Source organism: Anguilla rostrata, chromosome 10 (assembly GCF_018555375.3).
Source record: "Anguilla rostrata isolate EN2019 chromosome 10, ASM1855537v3, whole genome shotgun sequence".
NCBI classification, from domain to species: domain Eukaryota; kingdom Metazoa; phylum Chordata; class Actinopteri; order Anguilliformes; family Anguillidae; genus Anguilla; species Anguilla rostrata.
This window is the reverse complement of record NC_057942.1, coordinates 44,436,157-44,453,031: the sequence shown is the minus strand read 5'-3', so window position 1 is coordinate 44,453,031 and position 16,875 is coordinate 44,436,157. Positions and strand designations below refer to the sequence as shown.

The 16,875-nt window shown below is 43.4% G+C and overlaps 1 protein-coding gene across 14 annotated transcripts; it reads right to left on the bottom strand.

Annotated features, from left to right (window-relative positions):
* Positions 1–1,084: 1,084 nt before the first annotated feature.
* susd1 (sushi domain containing 1) lies at positions 1,085–16,427 on the bottom strand. 14 transcript variants are annotated; one of them, XM_064297406.1, is made up of 22 exons: positions 15,827–16,426; positions 14,735–14,898; positions 14,447–14,602; positions 13,963–14,115; positions 13,507–13,686; positions 12,906–13,085; positions 12,242–12,421; positions 11,854–12,033; positions 11,337–11,516; positions 10,773–10,952; positions 8,879–9,058; positions 8,610–8,789; positions 8,155–8,334; positions 7,750–7,929; positions 6,092–6,268; positions 5,268–5,362; positions 4,834–5,020; positions 3,984–4,077; positions 2,872–3,124; positions 2,144–2,183; positions 1,732–1,825; positions 1,085–1,231 (listed from the first exon to the last, which is right to left on the bottom strand). In XM_064297406.1, the coding sequence occupies exons 2-22, from the start codon at positions 14,805–14,807 to the stop codon at positions 1,213–1,215; spliced, it is 3,141 nt and encodes a 1,046-aa protein (XP_064153476.1). In that variant the 5' UTR covers positions 14,808–14,898; positions 15,827–16,426; the 3' UTR covers positions 1,085–1,212. The 14 variants fall into 14 exon arrangements, with proteins under 14 accessions (XP_064153476.1, XP_064153475.1, XP_064153474.1 ...); XM_064297405.1 differs by having other exon boundaries at positions 2,151–2,183; positions 14,735–14,875; XM_064297404.1 differs by having other exon boundaries at positions 14,735–14,875; positions 15,827–16,424.
* Between the last annotated feature and the right edge of the window lie 448 nt (positions 16,428–16,875).

The following is a 16,875-nucleotide window of genomic DNA, read 5'->3' as shown; positions in this document are numbered from 1 at the left end:
CATCAGATAGTGATGGAGAACACAAATATGACGTGGTCTACTCATCAGATAGTGATGGAGAACACAAATATGACGTGCTCTACTAATTAGATAGTGATGAGTGATTAGACAGAACACAAATAAAAATCTGATCCAGTGTTTTGGGTGTTCCTCCCATGAGGAAATCCTCTCAAAATCAGGAGAAAATGAGGAAAATACTAGAGAAAATATTGTAGCCATAGAGTGAAAACAGGGCCCTTGGTTACAAATAATGTTTGCACTGCAAAGGGAAACAGATTTCTTTCGTAAGAGGTGCAGTGCAATATGGGGTTCATCATTTTAAGAGGCAAAGTCAAACAATGAACTTTAGGAACAAGCTTACTGCACACCCCTCCAGTGTGTCCTGGAAACAGAAGGACCAAACAGGACATACCACTGAGACTCTCAGGTGGGCTGTCAAAGCTATAAACACTACACACACACACACATACTCACTCACACACGCGTATGCACATACACACATACACGCACATATACACACACTCACACTCTCACACAGACATGCACTCAATACTCAATTCAGTTCAGTTCAATTCGACTGAGTCGATTGCTTAATTCAACTTTAATTGTTTAAAAACATTTTGATAAAAACCAGGTCCAGGGTTTGGATACATACTTTTACATACTCTTGTTTTTTTCCCCATTCTGGTTTATGTACTGAAGCAGAGAGTCTGGGTGACTGAAGAGCTGATGGCCCATTATAAGATACTTTCCTTAATCTCTGTTTTTATTTTATGGGGAAGCAGAGTTCCTCTTGAGCTGCTTTTCCTTGGTGGGTTTATGTTGGCTTCAGTTCAGCCTTAACACTGGGGAGATCTCTCCTGCCCTTCACCCCTCTCTCCTTTCACTGTGAAACGGATAAACCTAATACTGTCCAACATTTACTGACTTCACCACTTTTGTTAATCATGTTTAACCTCATGTAAATCATGTAAATTTACTATAAAAATGTGGTTGTTTTTATGTTTTTGTGGCTGTAATAGGTAGGCAACTTGATTACATTTTTTTTAACTATTAAAAGAAACCAAGTAAGAGGACATCTGGGTACTATAAAATCTTTCCTTTTGCTTTATTAAAAAATAATAACACAGGTAAAAACAGAAAGGAAGGATAGGGTGTAGTTCCTCCTCTGGGTTAGCTCAAGCAGCAGAGGCAGTGGTTCGGACGTCTGCTTCATGTCTTCTTGCAGTACCTCAGAGGAACACCGCACCACAGTTATTAAACAGTAAAACATTTATAATCACAATGAAAATTAACCTCAGATAAAAATGTTATGGCACCAGAACTTTTAATGATTCAGAGGCTTTCAAAAGTATTCTGACCCTTTCAGTTTTCTCATTATGTTCATTCAGAGTTTGAAAATCAAGAAACGTAATTCATTAATTCATGGTAATTAATTAATCTCATTCACACAATTTACTCTTAAGTAATTAAAAATAAAAAACAGATTCTTGATTGGACTCTGATCCTTTGCTATAGCAAACCCGTGGCAAAGAGGCGTTAAAATCTTGGTTACTCCACAAAACCAGTAAGGTGCCACTGACAAAGGGGTTGCATTAGGCCTAATGGAAAAAATATCAACTCCCATATGCAGTTTGTAAAAATCATTTGAGCAAGACTTTCTTAATTTAAAAAATTCTGGCACACACCAAACACTAATAATTTCAGAATATCAGGGGAAAAAAATCTTACCATACATGAGCGAATCTCAAAAACACAACGAAAGCAACCAATCCGATGAGTCCTCCGGTGAGCATGGTGGCAGACTGTATGATGTAGGATGTGCCTGTGGGGGGTGATCACGAGAGGATGCAGGGATGATCACGGGAAGATGCAGGATACCACAGAACGAGCTCATGTGCCCCTCGAGCCATGCAGTGCAGCCTGTATGCAGTAACACTGTACAGAGCTGCCCCTGTTTCATTCTACGTCATGTGATTCTGTCTCTGTCATAAACAGAGCTTTCTCCCTTTAAGCATAGTAAAAATGTACAGGTATATGCATCTATGAACACAGTACACACATTCATACGCATTGAGATGAGAAGTTAATGCCGCAATGTTTTAAAGGGCTTACGTAAGTGAAAAATAAATATTATATTTACCCCTTACTTTTGCCCAGAAGACACAGGACTGTTTCCTGACCTGGAAAAAACAATTTCATAAAATGTCAGGAGGTATATGGATGGCATGGCACGTGTGTTTGCACATGGAATTAATTGGATATGCGGAATTAATTAAATATGCAAAGAAATTTCAGTCCAGCACCTCCGGCTCTTACATGTACAGTAAAATGAAAGAGGTCACATGATGTAATGCAAACAAATCGCTCAACACTGGTGCCAAAAAAATTTCGCTTTGGAAACTGCTATAAAAAATGTCCGTCCCCAATCCCCCAACTGCTTAAATATGACATTATATTTAATGCTGACAGGTTATGTGTTTATTTAGCCATAACATTCACTGGCTGCAGTTTAAATGTTAAAATATGGATCAGATTCTTTAACTTTTATTTTGGCTGTTAATCCAGTACTAACTGAACTAACTAAAATGAACTCATTTTAGCTTGTCATTTCTGTGTTACAGTGGCTCAATCTTTTGATTTTAATTTAACCCAAGATCCCATGTGATCCATCAGCAAAGCAACACAGGATGATGCACAAAATTTTTACACCATATATATGACAGAAAAGATCTGTTGTATTGGTGCATGTCTGGTCTGGGGCTGTTTTTCATGGTTTGGATATCCTGCATATCCTGCAGCTTGTACTTCAGCCTGAGTGCAGTAGACCCCATGGCTTCAGATGAGAGGTGTTTAAGGAGCAGGTCTCACCCGTCCCCATTGACTGACAGAGCGCAGTATGATGTAATAGTCCCTGCCAGGCTGTAAGGGAGCGTTATAGTATTCGCCGTAGTGGCGTTGGTCCCCCACGGTGAAGCTGAGCTCCGCCCCCACGTCCGCCACGGGAATCTGCGCTGCCAGGTAAAGCGCTGCCGGCGTGTCGCTGTGGAAGTGCGCCTCGCTCGCTGACCTGCAGTCAAACGCCACGCGGCCCTCCAGCGGCACCACGAACACCTGGTATACGCTGCGGGCACAGACACAATCACAGACCCGGGGATCAGGAAACGCTGCGGGCACAGACACAATCACAGACCCGGGGATCAGGAAATGCTGCGGGCACAGACACAATCACAGACCCGGGGATCAGGAAACGCTGCGGGCACAGACACAATCACAGACCCGGGGATCAGGAAATGCTGCGGGCACAGACACAATCACAGACCCGGGGATCAGGAAACGCTGCGGGCACAGACACAATCACAGACCCGGGGATCAGGAAACGCTGTGGGCACAGGCCAGGTAACAGAGCGGGGGTCAGGAAACAAAAATGGGGAGAGCAACATACTCTATCAGTCACTCTCTGGTCTGCACTAATCATCCTGTTTTACTGCGGACAAAAAAAATATCTCTGTTGGTTCAGACAAGTCGATGATTTGCATTTCGGTTGGAGTTCCTTTGTGACCCTGTATGGGTTTTTGACGACATCAGCATAGTACTTTACATGCAAATAAATAAACACCTACAGGTACATCAGGGGGTTAATGAAACTTCACTCCTTGTCACATTTCTTTCTGGAATTTTTCTCTACATGGCTGTTTTCCCAGGCCCAGATTTGTCCTGTAATTATGTTGTGAGTAACATGTACTCTGGGAGTTGTAGTCCTGAGGGGCAGCGAGCCAACAGGCTCTGGGTTCAGTGACTGAAACAGAAAGTCCAGTGTTACTCTGGGATGAATGACCGCAGACACGAGCACCTTCCAGGGCAGGTAGCCTCCACCTGCATGCCAAACTTTAATGTCAGTCTGGCCCTTCTGAATATCACTGAAAGATTTTGATGAATCCCTGACCAGGGTACAGAGCACAGAAGTGTAAAATGACCATTACCTTATAGGGTCCAGGGTGTTCATTGATCTGCGTAGCCAAAGAGAAGGTAGGGGAACCTCTACATCTCTGAATACAACCTCAGGTACAGGCGGAGCTAAAAAATAAAAAAAAAACAATAAGTGAGACACAATTTCTCTTATCACTTATGACAATCCTGACTGCTAGACAACAACAAAAATTCCAAAATTACTCATCATAAAAAAAAAAAATATATATATAAATATAAATAAATATAAATACTTATTGCTGTAAAATGTTACTACCTCTTTGATTTGAATAGTTTTAAAACAGGAAATGTTAGTTCCAACTCTTCTGCTATTTCGTAATTCTGAACAGAACAAAGACTGTGTTGTGGCTGCTGGTCAGCTGGTCCTGGGCCCTCTGGATGAAACCTCATTAGTGCACTGTGAGCTGACCCCGTTTGACCCCCATCTCTTGAATGGCCCTATTTTTGGAGCTAGCGGTACATTGTGTTCTTGGGTGTAATTCTCCTTCCCTTGTGAGTTTTATCTTGTGAAAAAATGTATCATTTTCCTCTAAATTCTTCCGTCTATAATAAATGTATAAATCCATTGCACTTTTGTTTGTTTAACCAAAACCCATCCTCTGCTATTCAAAGAATTTCCCTGCAGTAAATTGAATTATTAATAGGACAAACTTAGTTAACCCTTTATGAGACTGATAGAGGAACTCCTGCTGCACCTACACTACTCCCCCTCGTGCCATACCATAATAACAACTTATCAGTTCTTCTGATCTGCCTGCCTCACTGGGCTAACAGCCTGCCTGTGTGAACTGCTTTCTACAAAAGCTCTGCTTTTGTAGGGAAAGCCACAGAGGACGTTAGTACCGTGGATGCTGGTGTTGGCAGTGATGGTGCAGGAGAACCTGGCCGAGAGCGCAGTGATGTTGATGGTGTAGTTGGTGCCCGGCTGAAGGTTCAGGCAGAGTTCAGGCTGGTCAGACTCCGAGCTGAAGGCCCTCTTTCTCACGTCCCGGAAAGCTCTCTGATAGTCCCTGGATCCCACAATTTGGACCTGTATTAGAGACAGCAAGAGGGATCAGCCTAACACAGTGATAGAGTGCATTAGATGAGCTACCAAACTTTGTCATAGGAGAAGGATTCAAATAAATAAATAAAAATTAGCAAAGATTTGTACGCATTGGTAATTGATTACAAATGTTGTCTGGATAGGGAATACCATACACGCTGCACACAGCAAGGTGGAGCTCTGGAACGACTTCACCACATTCTCAGATTTAAAAGCACGAAAGTGATATTACTGTATAATCCTCTCCCCGCTCGTCATATCGCTCTGCTGTCCATCTCAGGCACTTCTCATTGAACAGCACCAGCTTGCTGATCGCAGGCCTGATTTCTGTTATTCACAGGAAATAAGAAAAAGACATGATCTTGGGTCTTCAGCATCAGAAGCCATGTACTTATTAATGATAAGGACAGAGAAGAGAATTACCATAATGCAATGGTTTTTAAAAAAACAGCAGTTGGTGGACATAACAGAGCATGCAGGGTATATCTTTATCTCTGAAGTTATCTCTAATCTCCTGAAAGTGATCTTCAGTGTAATAATTCTGAAACCAATTTCAGATGTTTTCTAATATTACTACTGACCCATAGCGAACTGTGAAACTGGGTGTTATCTCTGTAATATAATACATTCTGTCATTTTCAAATTACCCAAAGCATTACTGAGATATTACTGAGATAACATCCAGTTTCACGGTCTGCTATAGGTCAGTAGTAATATATTTGAAACTGGTCTCAGAATTGACACTGAATTTCTACAATTTTAGTGTGTGTCGCAGGCGAAATTTAAATTTAATGTGAAGCTCTAGTGAAGTGAGTCCACATGGTCCACAGGGAGGAGATTAAGCCTCAATGCTTTCAGAACCCAGCACCTGCAGTGGAACCCTTCGAACTGAACAGATGAATGAATGCATAGCTTCCAGCTAAAATACAAACAGTATTTGAGGCCGCTTGATTCTGTGCAGGGTGGCATATTTTATAATCTGAGCTCTGTTTTCACTTTTCATCACAGTTTTAACGGAACGGGTCTTAAGATGCAGGTGCGCAGGTGCTAGTGTACCTCTGCAGACCAGTGTGGCCGGCTGCCACCTCCCCGTGTCCTCACAGATGGACAGGGTCCGCCCCCTCCACCTCCGGTACCCTCTCTGGCAGCGATGCAGCGCCATGCTTCCGGCTGAGCTGCCGTTCTGCCACGCCACTTCCCAGCGGGGTAACGAGGGGGGCGGGCCGCACCTGGCTGCGCGGGGGGGGGGGGGGGAGACCGATTGAGAGGGGGGTTGTCAATGTCCCAAAGACAGCCGGACTGTCTTTTTGAATCCCTTTTGAATCTAAAAGGGAGTTATTCCTGGTAATATTAAGGTAAACAGATAAATAAGTTACAAAAAACAACAATTTTGGCACAGGAAGCAAGTGTTGCAGTCAAGATGTATTTATTTAGGAACAAGCCATGGAATTATTCACAAATCACATTGTGCACATGACTTACTGCACACCATCTTACGCTAAGCCTGGCCTGGTGAGTAGAAACAGGAAGGAAACGGAATCAAAATGAAAACAAACAATTAGCGTGGCTGATTTGGCGATAGGACTTCTAACGGTTTGTCCATAAAAAGTTTCGTAATCGTAAAATGGCCCCTGGCCTCTCTCACGCAGGACAAGAATCGCATTCTTTAGCAGGGCCGGCCCGGGACAGTAAATCCAGCCGGAAGCGCACCCTAACCCTAAACCAAACCCAAACCGCCCCCTGCCACAGGCCAGCACAGAGAATCTGAGCGCACTGACCACTGGGTACATTATGAGTAAAACAACATGATCGGCACGACTGTTAAGAACTTTAGCATGACTGTTTATGCACGGAATACCCAGACCTCTAAGCAGTTACTTCATATATTTAAGTTGTATTTTCCTGTACTGCTACTTTTAATTATTTAGATAAATTCATAATCCGATGACCTCACCAGCCTCCGAAAGAGTACTGTTGCCTTACACACGGTGTGTATGATTTTCATCAGTCACAGGTTTTACTAATGAATGAATGAATTAATGAATGAATGAATGAAGGAATGAATATTATGACAATCCTCAGCAAGAAATTCCAGTGAGTTTATTCACCATTTTGTGGCTGGAACGTTATTGGTCTGATAAAGGTAACTTGTTCCTCGATTCTTTAATCCTGGATCTGTTCTTCATTCCCTTCCTGAGAACTGATTCCAGTATAAATCCTCTGCTCTCCTCGATCACGGACTGGAGGATTAATGCAGAATGTCTCTTCAGCAGGCAGGGCGAGACACCAGCCCTGGGGTTTCATTTATCAGTATTCTCAATCTCACTTTATTAGCACTTTAAAAAGCAGGAGGGAATGGCTTCTCATGAGCTCAGGGAAGAGGCAAGAAGGCTGAACAGCAGACTTCTTACTCACAATAATGATGTCATATTTATTTCAGATATTTGCACGGATATTTGCACAGATATTTAGTGACAATTACTCAATTTAACTTTTGTTCTGATGCATCACAGTGCAAGATAATAATAGTGATATTCGTATATTTTTAACAGATATATGCATGTAAAATTTCAACAGCACCTACTAGGTTCCATAACTGTAGCCTTAAAATTTCTTTAAAATCCATGGCAGATTCTCTCCTGGTACACACAGCAGAATGATAAAATGAGTGGAACCCTAACCAGGGTTAAGTGTAAAAGTTAACGATGTGTTACCTCTGCATGTTACAGTAGTGCGCTCCCACTCTCGGGCTGAAGTGCATGTGGAGTGATTGCGGCCTCCCTCCAGGTAAAAGCCGTGTTTGCAGGCGTAGTGGACTACACTTCCCAGCACCGCAGTGCGGTCCCAGAGCAGGTCAGTGTTGGGGAACACTGCCGGAGGCCCACAGTTAATCTCTGTAAAAAAAAAATAAAATAAAATAAAAAAAAACAACCAAGGGTCGCTACAAAAACATAAAATTACAATGCAATGCAGGTGAATAAGCTTTTCAGTCATTTTGTTTTACCTGGGCTTCTCTGTGACAGAAAAGTCTTCAACCATGTTAAAACATCCCCCTTTTAAAATGTTAATGTGTTTGCTAATTATACTATACATTGTTCAGAATGTAGAAGATTAAGTACCTTCACAGAGCATTGTAATATCCTCCCAAAGTCCGTTTGCCCCACAGACAGACCGGGTTTTCCCGTTCCCACTGTAATAGCCCCTATCACAGATATAATACGCCACACTGCCCATTCTCGAGGGCTTACTCCACAGGACTGAGGCGTGAGGGATCGACATCGGTACTCCACAATCAACTTCTACAAATTCACACAATGCATTATAGTTTACAGTTTTTTTTTTTTTTTTTTTTTTTTTCATTTGGTATGAATGAAATCATTTTCAGTTGCATCACTCATGATTTCATCTAAGACTGGCAATAACAATATCATGTTTCAAGTCCATGGGTAATGGAGCGTACTTGTATTACCTATAATTCAGGAGACAGAGGAAAAAAATTATAAGATTTTTAAAAAGCCAACAGAATGATTTTTCTATTGCCCAAAATAAATAAATATAAACTGATGACCAGTACCTTGACACTGCAGAGAGGCCACATCCCAGTGACCGTTAGCTGTGCAAACTGAGGGTCCATCTCCCCCTGCATTGTAAAATCCAGTATTGCACTGATAATGCACCACTGTGCCAATCCTGCCACTCCCACTCCACACCCTCTCTGTGTGAGGAAGAGCAGGGGGCTCTCCACAGTCTACCTCTACAAAGGAAATCAGCGAGACGTACTGTTTGTAAAGGTTTGCGTTGTAGCCACAAGCTGTGCTGTGTAATGTGGAAAGTGTTAGTTACCTCTGCATGTTACAGTAGTGCGCTCCCACTCTCGGGCTGAAGTGCATGTGGAGTGATTGCGGCCTCCCTCCAGGTAAAAGCCGTGTTTGCAGGCGTAGTGGACTACACTTCCCAGCACCGCAGTGCGGTCCCAGAGCAGGTCAGTGTTGGGGAAATCTGCTGGAGGCCCACAGTTGATCTCTATAAAAGAGACACTGTGGGTTCAATGTCCCCATAAACCACCATAGGGGTACGGGATTCCCTTAAGGCCATCTTTTGTTTCAGTTAATGGTGAATTAACACAGACATTTTTTATGTAAGATGGAGGGCGGTGCAATGCTGGTGCATGCTCGAGATCGCACTGTTTAACAAACCTGTGTCCTAACCGTTCTTCAAGCTGCTGAACACAGCTGTGAACTTGCCTTTACCCTCAGACTTACCGTTTTCCTAACCCTAACCCTAGTTTGGGCCCTTAACCCTAATTGAAGCCATTGGTAGCTTGGAAAACTTCAGAAAACCCTTTTAAAATTGATTAAAAATCAAGGTAAATATCACGAATACAATAAGACAAATGCAAAATAATGTTTCAGGTCTTTTAAAAAGATTTTTTCCATGAAAAAATATTAATATATTTCACATTTTTTAATGGCCATAGGTACCCATGCTACAGTAGAAAATATTTGACTCATTCAAAATCATTAACAAACCTGTGTCCTAACCATTCTTCAAGCTGCTGAACACAGCTGTGAACTTGCCTTTACCCTCAGACTTATCGTTTTCCTAACCCTAACCCTAGTTTGGGCCCTTAACCCTAATTGAAGCCATTGGTAGCTTGGAAAACTTCAGAAAACCCATTTAAAATTGATTAAAAATCAAGGTAAATATCATGAATACAATAATACAAATGCAAAATAATATGTTTCAGGTCTTTTAAAAAAAAATTTTCATTGAAAAAATATTAATATATTGCACATTTTTTAATGGCCATAGGTACCCATGCTACAGTAGAAAATATTTGACTCATTCAAAATCATTAACAAACCTGTGTCCTAACCATTCTTCAAGCTGCTGAACACAGCCGTGAACTTGCCTTTACCCTCAGACTTATCGTTTTCCTAACCCTAACCCTAGTTTGGGCCCTTAACCCTAATTGAAGCCATTGGTAGCTTGGAAAACTTCAGAAAACCCATTTAAAATTGATTAAAAATCAAGGTAAATATCACGAATACAATAATACAAATGAAAAATAATATGTTTCAGGTCTTTTAAAAAGATTTTTTCATTGAAAAAATATTAATATATTGCACATTTTTTTATGGCCATAGGTACCCATGCTACAGTAGAAAATATTTGACTCATTCAAAATCATTAACAAACCTGTGTCCTAACCATTCTTCAAGCTGCTGAACACAGCCGTCAAATTGCCTTTACCCTCAGACTTACCGTTTTCCTAACCCTAACCCTAGTTTGGGCCCTTAACCCTAATTGAAGCCATTGGTAGATTGGAAAAATTCAGAAAACCCATTTAAAATTGATTAATAAACAAGGTAAATATCAAGAATAAAATAATATAAATGCAAAATAATGTTTCAGGTCTTTTAAAAACATTTTTATTTCTTGAAGAAATATGAATATATTGCACATGTCTTTAACGGCCATAGGTAGCCAAGCTACTGTAGAAAATATTTCACTCGTTCAAAATCATTAACAAACCTGTGTCCTAACCATTCTTCAAGCTGCAGAACACAGCTGTGAACTTGCCTTTACTTTCAGACTACAGACTATACAGTATATATATATACATGTAAATAATAGACATATATGGGGGAGAACAATATAAAGAACTGTTTGTACTGTTTGTAGGTTTGCGTTGTAGCCACATGCTGTGCTGTGTAATGTGGAAAGTGTTAGTTACCTCTGCATGTTACAGTAATGCGCTCCCACTCTCGGGCTGAAGTGCATGTGGAGTGATTGCGGCCTCCCTCCAGATAAAAGCCGTGTTTGCAGGCGTAGTGGACTACACTTCCCAGCACCGCAGTGCGGTCCCAGAGCAGGTCAGTGTTGGGGAAAACTGCTGGAGGCCCACAGTTGATCTCTATAAAAGAGCTGAGGGTCACAACACTGACACTGTGGGTTCAATGTCCCCATAAACCACCATAGGGGAACGGGATTCCCTTAAGGCATGTTAGTCCATCTTTTGTTTCAGTTAATGGTGAATTAACACAGACATTTTCTATGTAAGATGGAGGGCGGTGCAATGCTGGTGCATGCTCGAGATCGCACTGTTTAAACCACACCCTCACACAGCAGAGCCTCATCCCTGTTATCTCTGCTTGTGCGCACGGTGAAATCCGTCCTTACACACACAGGACCCCTGTGCTCACGCAAAGGGGTACTCAGCTTTCAGCAGGAGGAGACAGTTCTCCAAAAAAAAAAATACCTGTGATGAGTAAATGAAGATAACAGCGTTGCACTTAACCTTGACACAGTATGTTAGCATGGTCCCAGTGACCATCAGCAGCACAAACAGAAGCATTCCCACTTCCGGCATGGTAAAATCCAGCCTGGCACTGATAAGACACCTCTGTGCCGATCTTAGTGCTGTTATTCCAGAACGTGATGGAGTGAGGAAATGAAGGAGGCTCCCCACACTCAATCTCTAGAAAGAAAGCGAGTGAGACATTATTACACAGACTGTACTGGTATGTCAGTCTGGTCTGGCCGGGAGGCCTCATTTCAGTGTATAAGTGCTTCGGTTCAAAAATGCTTTTTTACACTAGCGACAGGAGAATTAGACGCCATGAAATCGAAAATGTGCTGAGCTTAAAATGGCACACTGCATTGTGTAATTCCATGGGGAGTACAGTCTTGCGATTGGTTAAGACAGTGATTTACAGCGCATTCTGGCTCCACCCATTATGACATCACAGTCTACCTTCACAGCCTTGTGTGAACCGGCAAATAACGGGTGAATATTCAGAGCGATACTCCATTACCTTTGCATGTCAAAGTGACGCCCTGCCACTGACCGTTCGCAGTGCACACAGACGCATCACTTCCTGTGACCTTATGAAAGCCCTCCTGGCAGGAGTAATAGGACACACTGCCCACACTCACGCTACCGTCCCACTGCGTAACCAGGCTCTGTATGTGTGGTGGGCGACCGCACTGCGTCTCTAAAAGGGAACGCCAAGCACCGCGCGATCGGGTTAAGGGTCAGTATATGATGTCATGGCCATTCAGCCGATAAACTGAAATCAAATCCACCAGCATTACTGAGATGGGATTTCACGATATATACACAGGGTCCAGTTTGTACAGATGAGTGAATAAGACTGAGTGCTAATACCGAATGGATGCTAAGATGTAATTAAAATCTGTTACCTTTGCACACTAGCGTCGGTTTTGTCCAGTAACCGTTTCCTACACAATAAGAGACGTTCCCTCCTTGCTCTTGAAAAAATCCCTCATTGCAGTAATAAGATACAGCACTGCCCAGATTTGTGCTGCCATTCCACACCTGTCCACTGTGTGGCAGCACTGGGGGGTCACCACACTTAATCTCTGAGAGAAAAAGCATCAGAAACTATATTTATGACTATTATGTAATTGTTTGCAATATAGCACAATAAGCACAATATGAACGTGGTTATTTATTCGTCATGGCATGCAAAGCTATTTCTGGCATAATATGGCTTAACATGGTAAATGACCCCGCTTAACATGAAAAGCACCTAATTAACAAAAATAAAGAGCTTTTTAAACTTCTGGGATTACAGGGATTGTGGTTGGGAAGAAAACCAGCATACACAGGGGGGCCCCAGAACCAGTGGTCTATACCTTTATCCTGACTTCTGAACAAGGTGTCGGCCACATTAAACACGATTGGTTTGGATTACCAAGACTGAATCCTGATAAGAATGATTTTGATCCCTGTTTTTTCAGTTTTGAAATGAAGACTTAGAAAATACTACTGAGAGATTCCTGATTTAGTTCTAACAGACAGGCTGACAGTACCCAGTGCTGGCACAAGGAACACGTTATTTACCTTCACATTGCATAGACGCTTTGTCCCATTGCCCTCTTGTATTGCATACTGATATATTTCCATCTCCAACACTGTAAAATCCAGCACTGCATCTATAAGACACCTTTGTGCCCACCTTCGAGGCTTTATTCCATGTCATTACAGAGTGGGGGAGAGTCGGGGGATCACCACAATCTATCTCTAGAAGGCAAGGTAGTGACAATGAGTCTGAGGTCCAGTGACCAGGTAACCATTTTCAGATATGAAACAATGCATATGGTATTTCAGCAAAACATATTATTTTTGAACAACTGTCTATAATTTTTTTTACTCCCCAGTTTTGAGTGACCAAACACCCATCCCATAGATGCAACAGCCTTCTTTTTTTTTGTCCATGAATTTGCAAGGGCACAGATTGACAAGCGCGTCGTCCAATGAACATATGGCCACGCCTCCATTTCATTCAGAAGTCCAGCAGTGCCCGTTGCCCTGGGAGACCACTGTGCTTGTTATGCAGCTGGTGCCAGCAGGGAAATCACTTAAGCAAAATAACTGAAACCCTGCTGTCAAACCAATTAACCAATGAAATAAAGAGAGAATTAGAGAAAGTAAACAGTCTTACCTTCACACACCAGACTGAGGCCTTCCCATACACCTTTTTCACCACAGATCGCGGTGTTGTTCCCACTTTTCTGGAAGAATCCTTCCAAACAACCAAACTTGGCGACACTGCCGTAGCGGGTCCCTGTTCCTGACAGTTGGGTTGCGTAGGTAACGGAAGGAGGCTGCCCACAGTCGATGGCTAAAACAGGAAAACACAGTCAGGCTCCTGTGTGTGCTGCTCACCACTGTGTACATTACCATTACAGCATATAGTCACGGGCTACAGCAAGCACAATCTTTTCTCATCCATGGTATATGGGCATCATTATCACACTGGAAATGTGTGAATGAGTGCAGCAGCTCATTCTTGGTGGTGTTGAGATGTGATACATGATTGAGTCTGCAGCTATAAGATCGTACTTTTGACAGTCATTTATATTTAGACTTGTATTTTTCCTCTGGTTATTTCCGGTACCTTTGCAGAAAGCCGTGTCCCGGTGTGGGTGGAAAGGCTGGGATCCGTTCTGCACCTTATATCCAGCTTGGCAGCGGCAGCTGAAATCGCCCTGCACGTTGGTGCACCATCCGCCCTCTCCACAAATCCCTTGCACCTTACACTCGTCAATGTCTGAAACAAACAGGACCTTACACTTGTCAATGTCTAAAACAAACAGGAAGTTACACTCATCAGTGTGTGAAACAGACAGGACCTTACACTTGTCAATGTGTGAAATGAACAGGACCTTGCACTCAGATATGGGTTGGGGTTGGGTTAGGGTTGGTGTTAGGTGGGTTTAGGTAGTTGTTAGGTAGAGCTTGCTTAGGTTAGGGTTGATGGGATTGGGTAGATTGGGTTGGGAGTTAGGGTTAGGAGTTAGGTAGTGGGTTGGGATTGGGATTGGGGTTAGGGTTAGGATTAGGGTTGGGGTTGAGTTAGGGTTGGGGTTACTGGACCAGACCTTTGCACTGGGTCCCGTCGTTGGGAATGAAGATGACCAGGTTGTTGGAAGGGCTGTAGCCTCTCAGGCAGGTGCAGTAGAAGCTGCCGTAGGTGTTGTGGCAGACGGTGTGATCTCCGCAGATCTTACCGCGCCCAGCCTGGCACTCGTTTTTGTCTGTGAGGAAACAAACACTGCTGTCCATCCAAGGGCACGCCTTATTCACGCAGAGAGGGGCAGACTCAGAGAGAACCGGCTCAGATAACACAGTGGAACTATCAGAAGTCTAAACAGGAAACAGTACCTCACCTTGACACTGAGTTCTGCCATTGCCCAGGAAACCATACATGCAGGTACACACTTTTCCGCCGCTGCCGTCCATCTTGTCGTCGCATGTGGCGTTCACGTGGCACGTCGCGCACACGTCTTCCAGCGTTCCAGCCACCCGCACTGCAAACAGGGAGAGTTACGCACTGCAAACAGGGAGAGTTACGCACTGCAAACAGGGAGAGTTACGCACTGCAAACAGGGAGAGTTACGCACTGCAAACAGGGAGAGTTACGCACTGCAAACAGGGAGAGTTAGCAACTGCGTTAGCAACTTCTGCCGGTAGTTTGGAAAATGAGAGTAGGGGAAGCAGAACTTACTTTAATTTACTTATCCCAAACTTCTTTTCGATTGTTTTTAAATGATTATCAAGTGATTAGCTGCCTGTGTGTGATACTTACCTGAGAAAAGTAAATCTCTTTTATGGTCACAAACTGCTATGGCTATTTTGAATATTCTTAACAAACGGTCTTGCCATTCACTACATTACTGTTATATTTAGATTGTCTTGCATCAATCAGGGTTTTAAAAAAATGGGGTATAGGTAAACTGGAAACATGTGGAAACCAAGCTGGGACCGAGAGGTAATTTGTGATATGAACTGAAGTTCTATGGAAGACTTTGTGTACCTCCTCCCCCCACTAATCAGAACGGGAATGCTGCATGTGCCCCGCTGATCACATGCTCCTTACAAGCCACTGGATTCATTCATTCATTCATTCATTTATTGATCCCCAGAGGGTAGGAGTCTGAGAATACAACAGCTCAACTGATTCCAGGAGTGTGTGGAATGTTTCTCTCTGGAGGATCCAAACATGATGATCCTCTGTGGCAATACATCGCCAATTTTATCATCCTCTTTTTTATATTTCCTCATGGATTGTTTTACAAAAATTTTACCTATCAATGAATGTTTTACACTCTGACAGTTACTTCACCAATTCTACAATACTTCAAAGAAGATATTCAAAGCGCATCTCATCCCACCCCTTTCCTAAAATGCTGTCTTTCTCCACCAGCACAGCAGGCACAGTGTGCTGCACATTCTGTGGTGAAAGCCTTTAGTGAACTTACCTTTAAAGACAGAAGAGGTGAGATAAAGGAGGAAGGCCTTGGCCACAAGGAGCCTTTTCCAGGACGTTTGTTCCATGTTCAACTCTCGCCTCTTAGACACCCCGGGAGTGTGTGCTTTTGTTTTATATGCATTTCACTCTGCTTCCTGCCTGTGAGCTTCTCTGTCCTGACCCGCTTTGATAACCAGGACTAAGTGCTGGATGTTAGAGGTATCAGAGTCCAAAAACGAGGGCCAACGGTCGACCCTGTCTCATTGGGGATGATGTCGCCGTGGCGGTTTGGGGACATGTCTGCCACATCCGTCACATTCCGTTTTCTGTCAGGCTCAGTTTTACATCACGCTCAAAAAGACCGCCCACTTGGCTGTTGAGGTCAAACTCTTAAAGCTCGCAAGACTGCAGTGTCACGTTCGGCTGGCAGATAAGGGCTATTTTTGGTCTTTCGGTTTGTTTTAAAACCTGAATTCTTCCTGCTATAGTGATGAAATAAAGAATCTCTGTATCATGAATGAAAACAACCCGACGAATTCACCTGCGCTAATTTGTTTCTTTGTCCAACACTATGCTGCTCTGAGCGACGTGGCCAGTACTGTTGTCATAGTGATATTGTTTTTGTAAACACCTAACGATAGTAACCGTTAATTCTGATGCCTTGGTTACATTGGTTAGTTGTTTTTAGAGTGAGCCCCCAGTATGGGGTGGAAGGCACCCCCAGTGTGGGGCCGTAAGATAAGTGTATTCTGTTCCTATCGCTCAGACCACCAGCCCCGGCCCTCTGTCATACAGACCCAAAGCCAGCAGGCCTGCTGTAAGGGCCTGATTAAAACAGCCTGTCCTCTGATGAAGGATAAGCAGCAGGGTACTGAAGGTCTGCGTGAAAAACACCGGGGAGGGGGAGGGGGGCAGGGCGGGTCGGAGGGGCGAGTAGGGGGTGGACGGTAGGGGGGGCAGTCCGGGTGGGGGGCGAGTGGGGGCTGGGGGGAGGGTGGGTAGGAAGGGTGAGTGGGGGTGGGGCGGGGCGAGGGGGGGCAGGGCGGGTGAGAGGGGTGG

What these genes read in the sequence shown, in the direction of transcription:
- susd1 (XM_064297404.1), bottom strand. Translation starts at nt 15,902, where the DNA reads ATGGAACAAACGTCCTGGAAAAGGCTCCTTGTGGCCAAGGCCTTCCTC. An exon ending in TGGCAGAACTCAGTGTCAAG is followed by an intron (nt 14,603 to 14,734) that starts GTGAGGTACTGT and finishes GTTTCCTCACAG; the next exon opens with ACAAAAACGAGTGCCAGGCT. An exon ending in AACACCCTGGACCCTATAAG is followed by an intron (nt 3,125 to 3,983) that starts GTAATGGTCATT and finishes CTGTGCCCGCAG; the next exon opens with CGTATACCAGGTGTTCGTGG.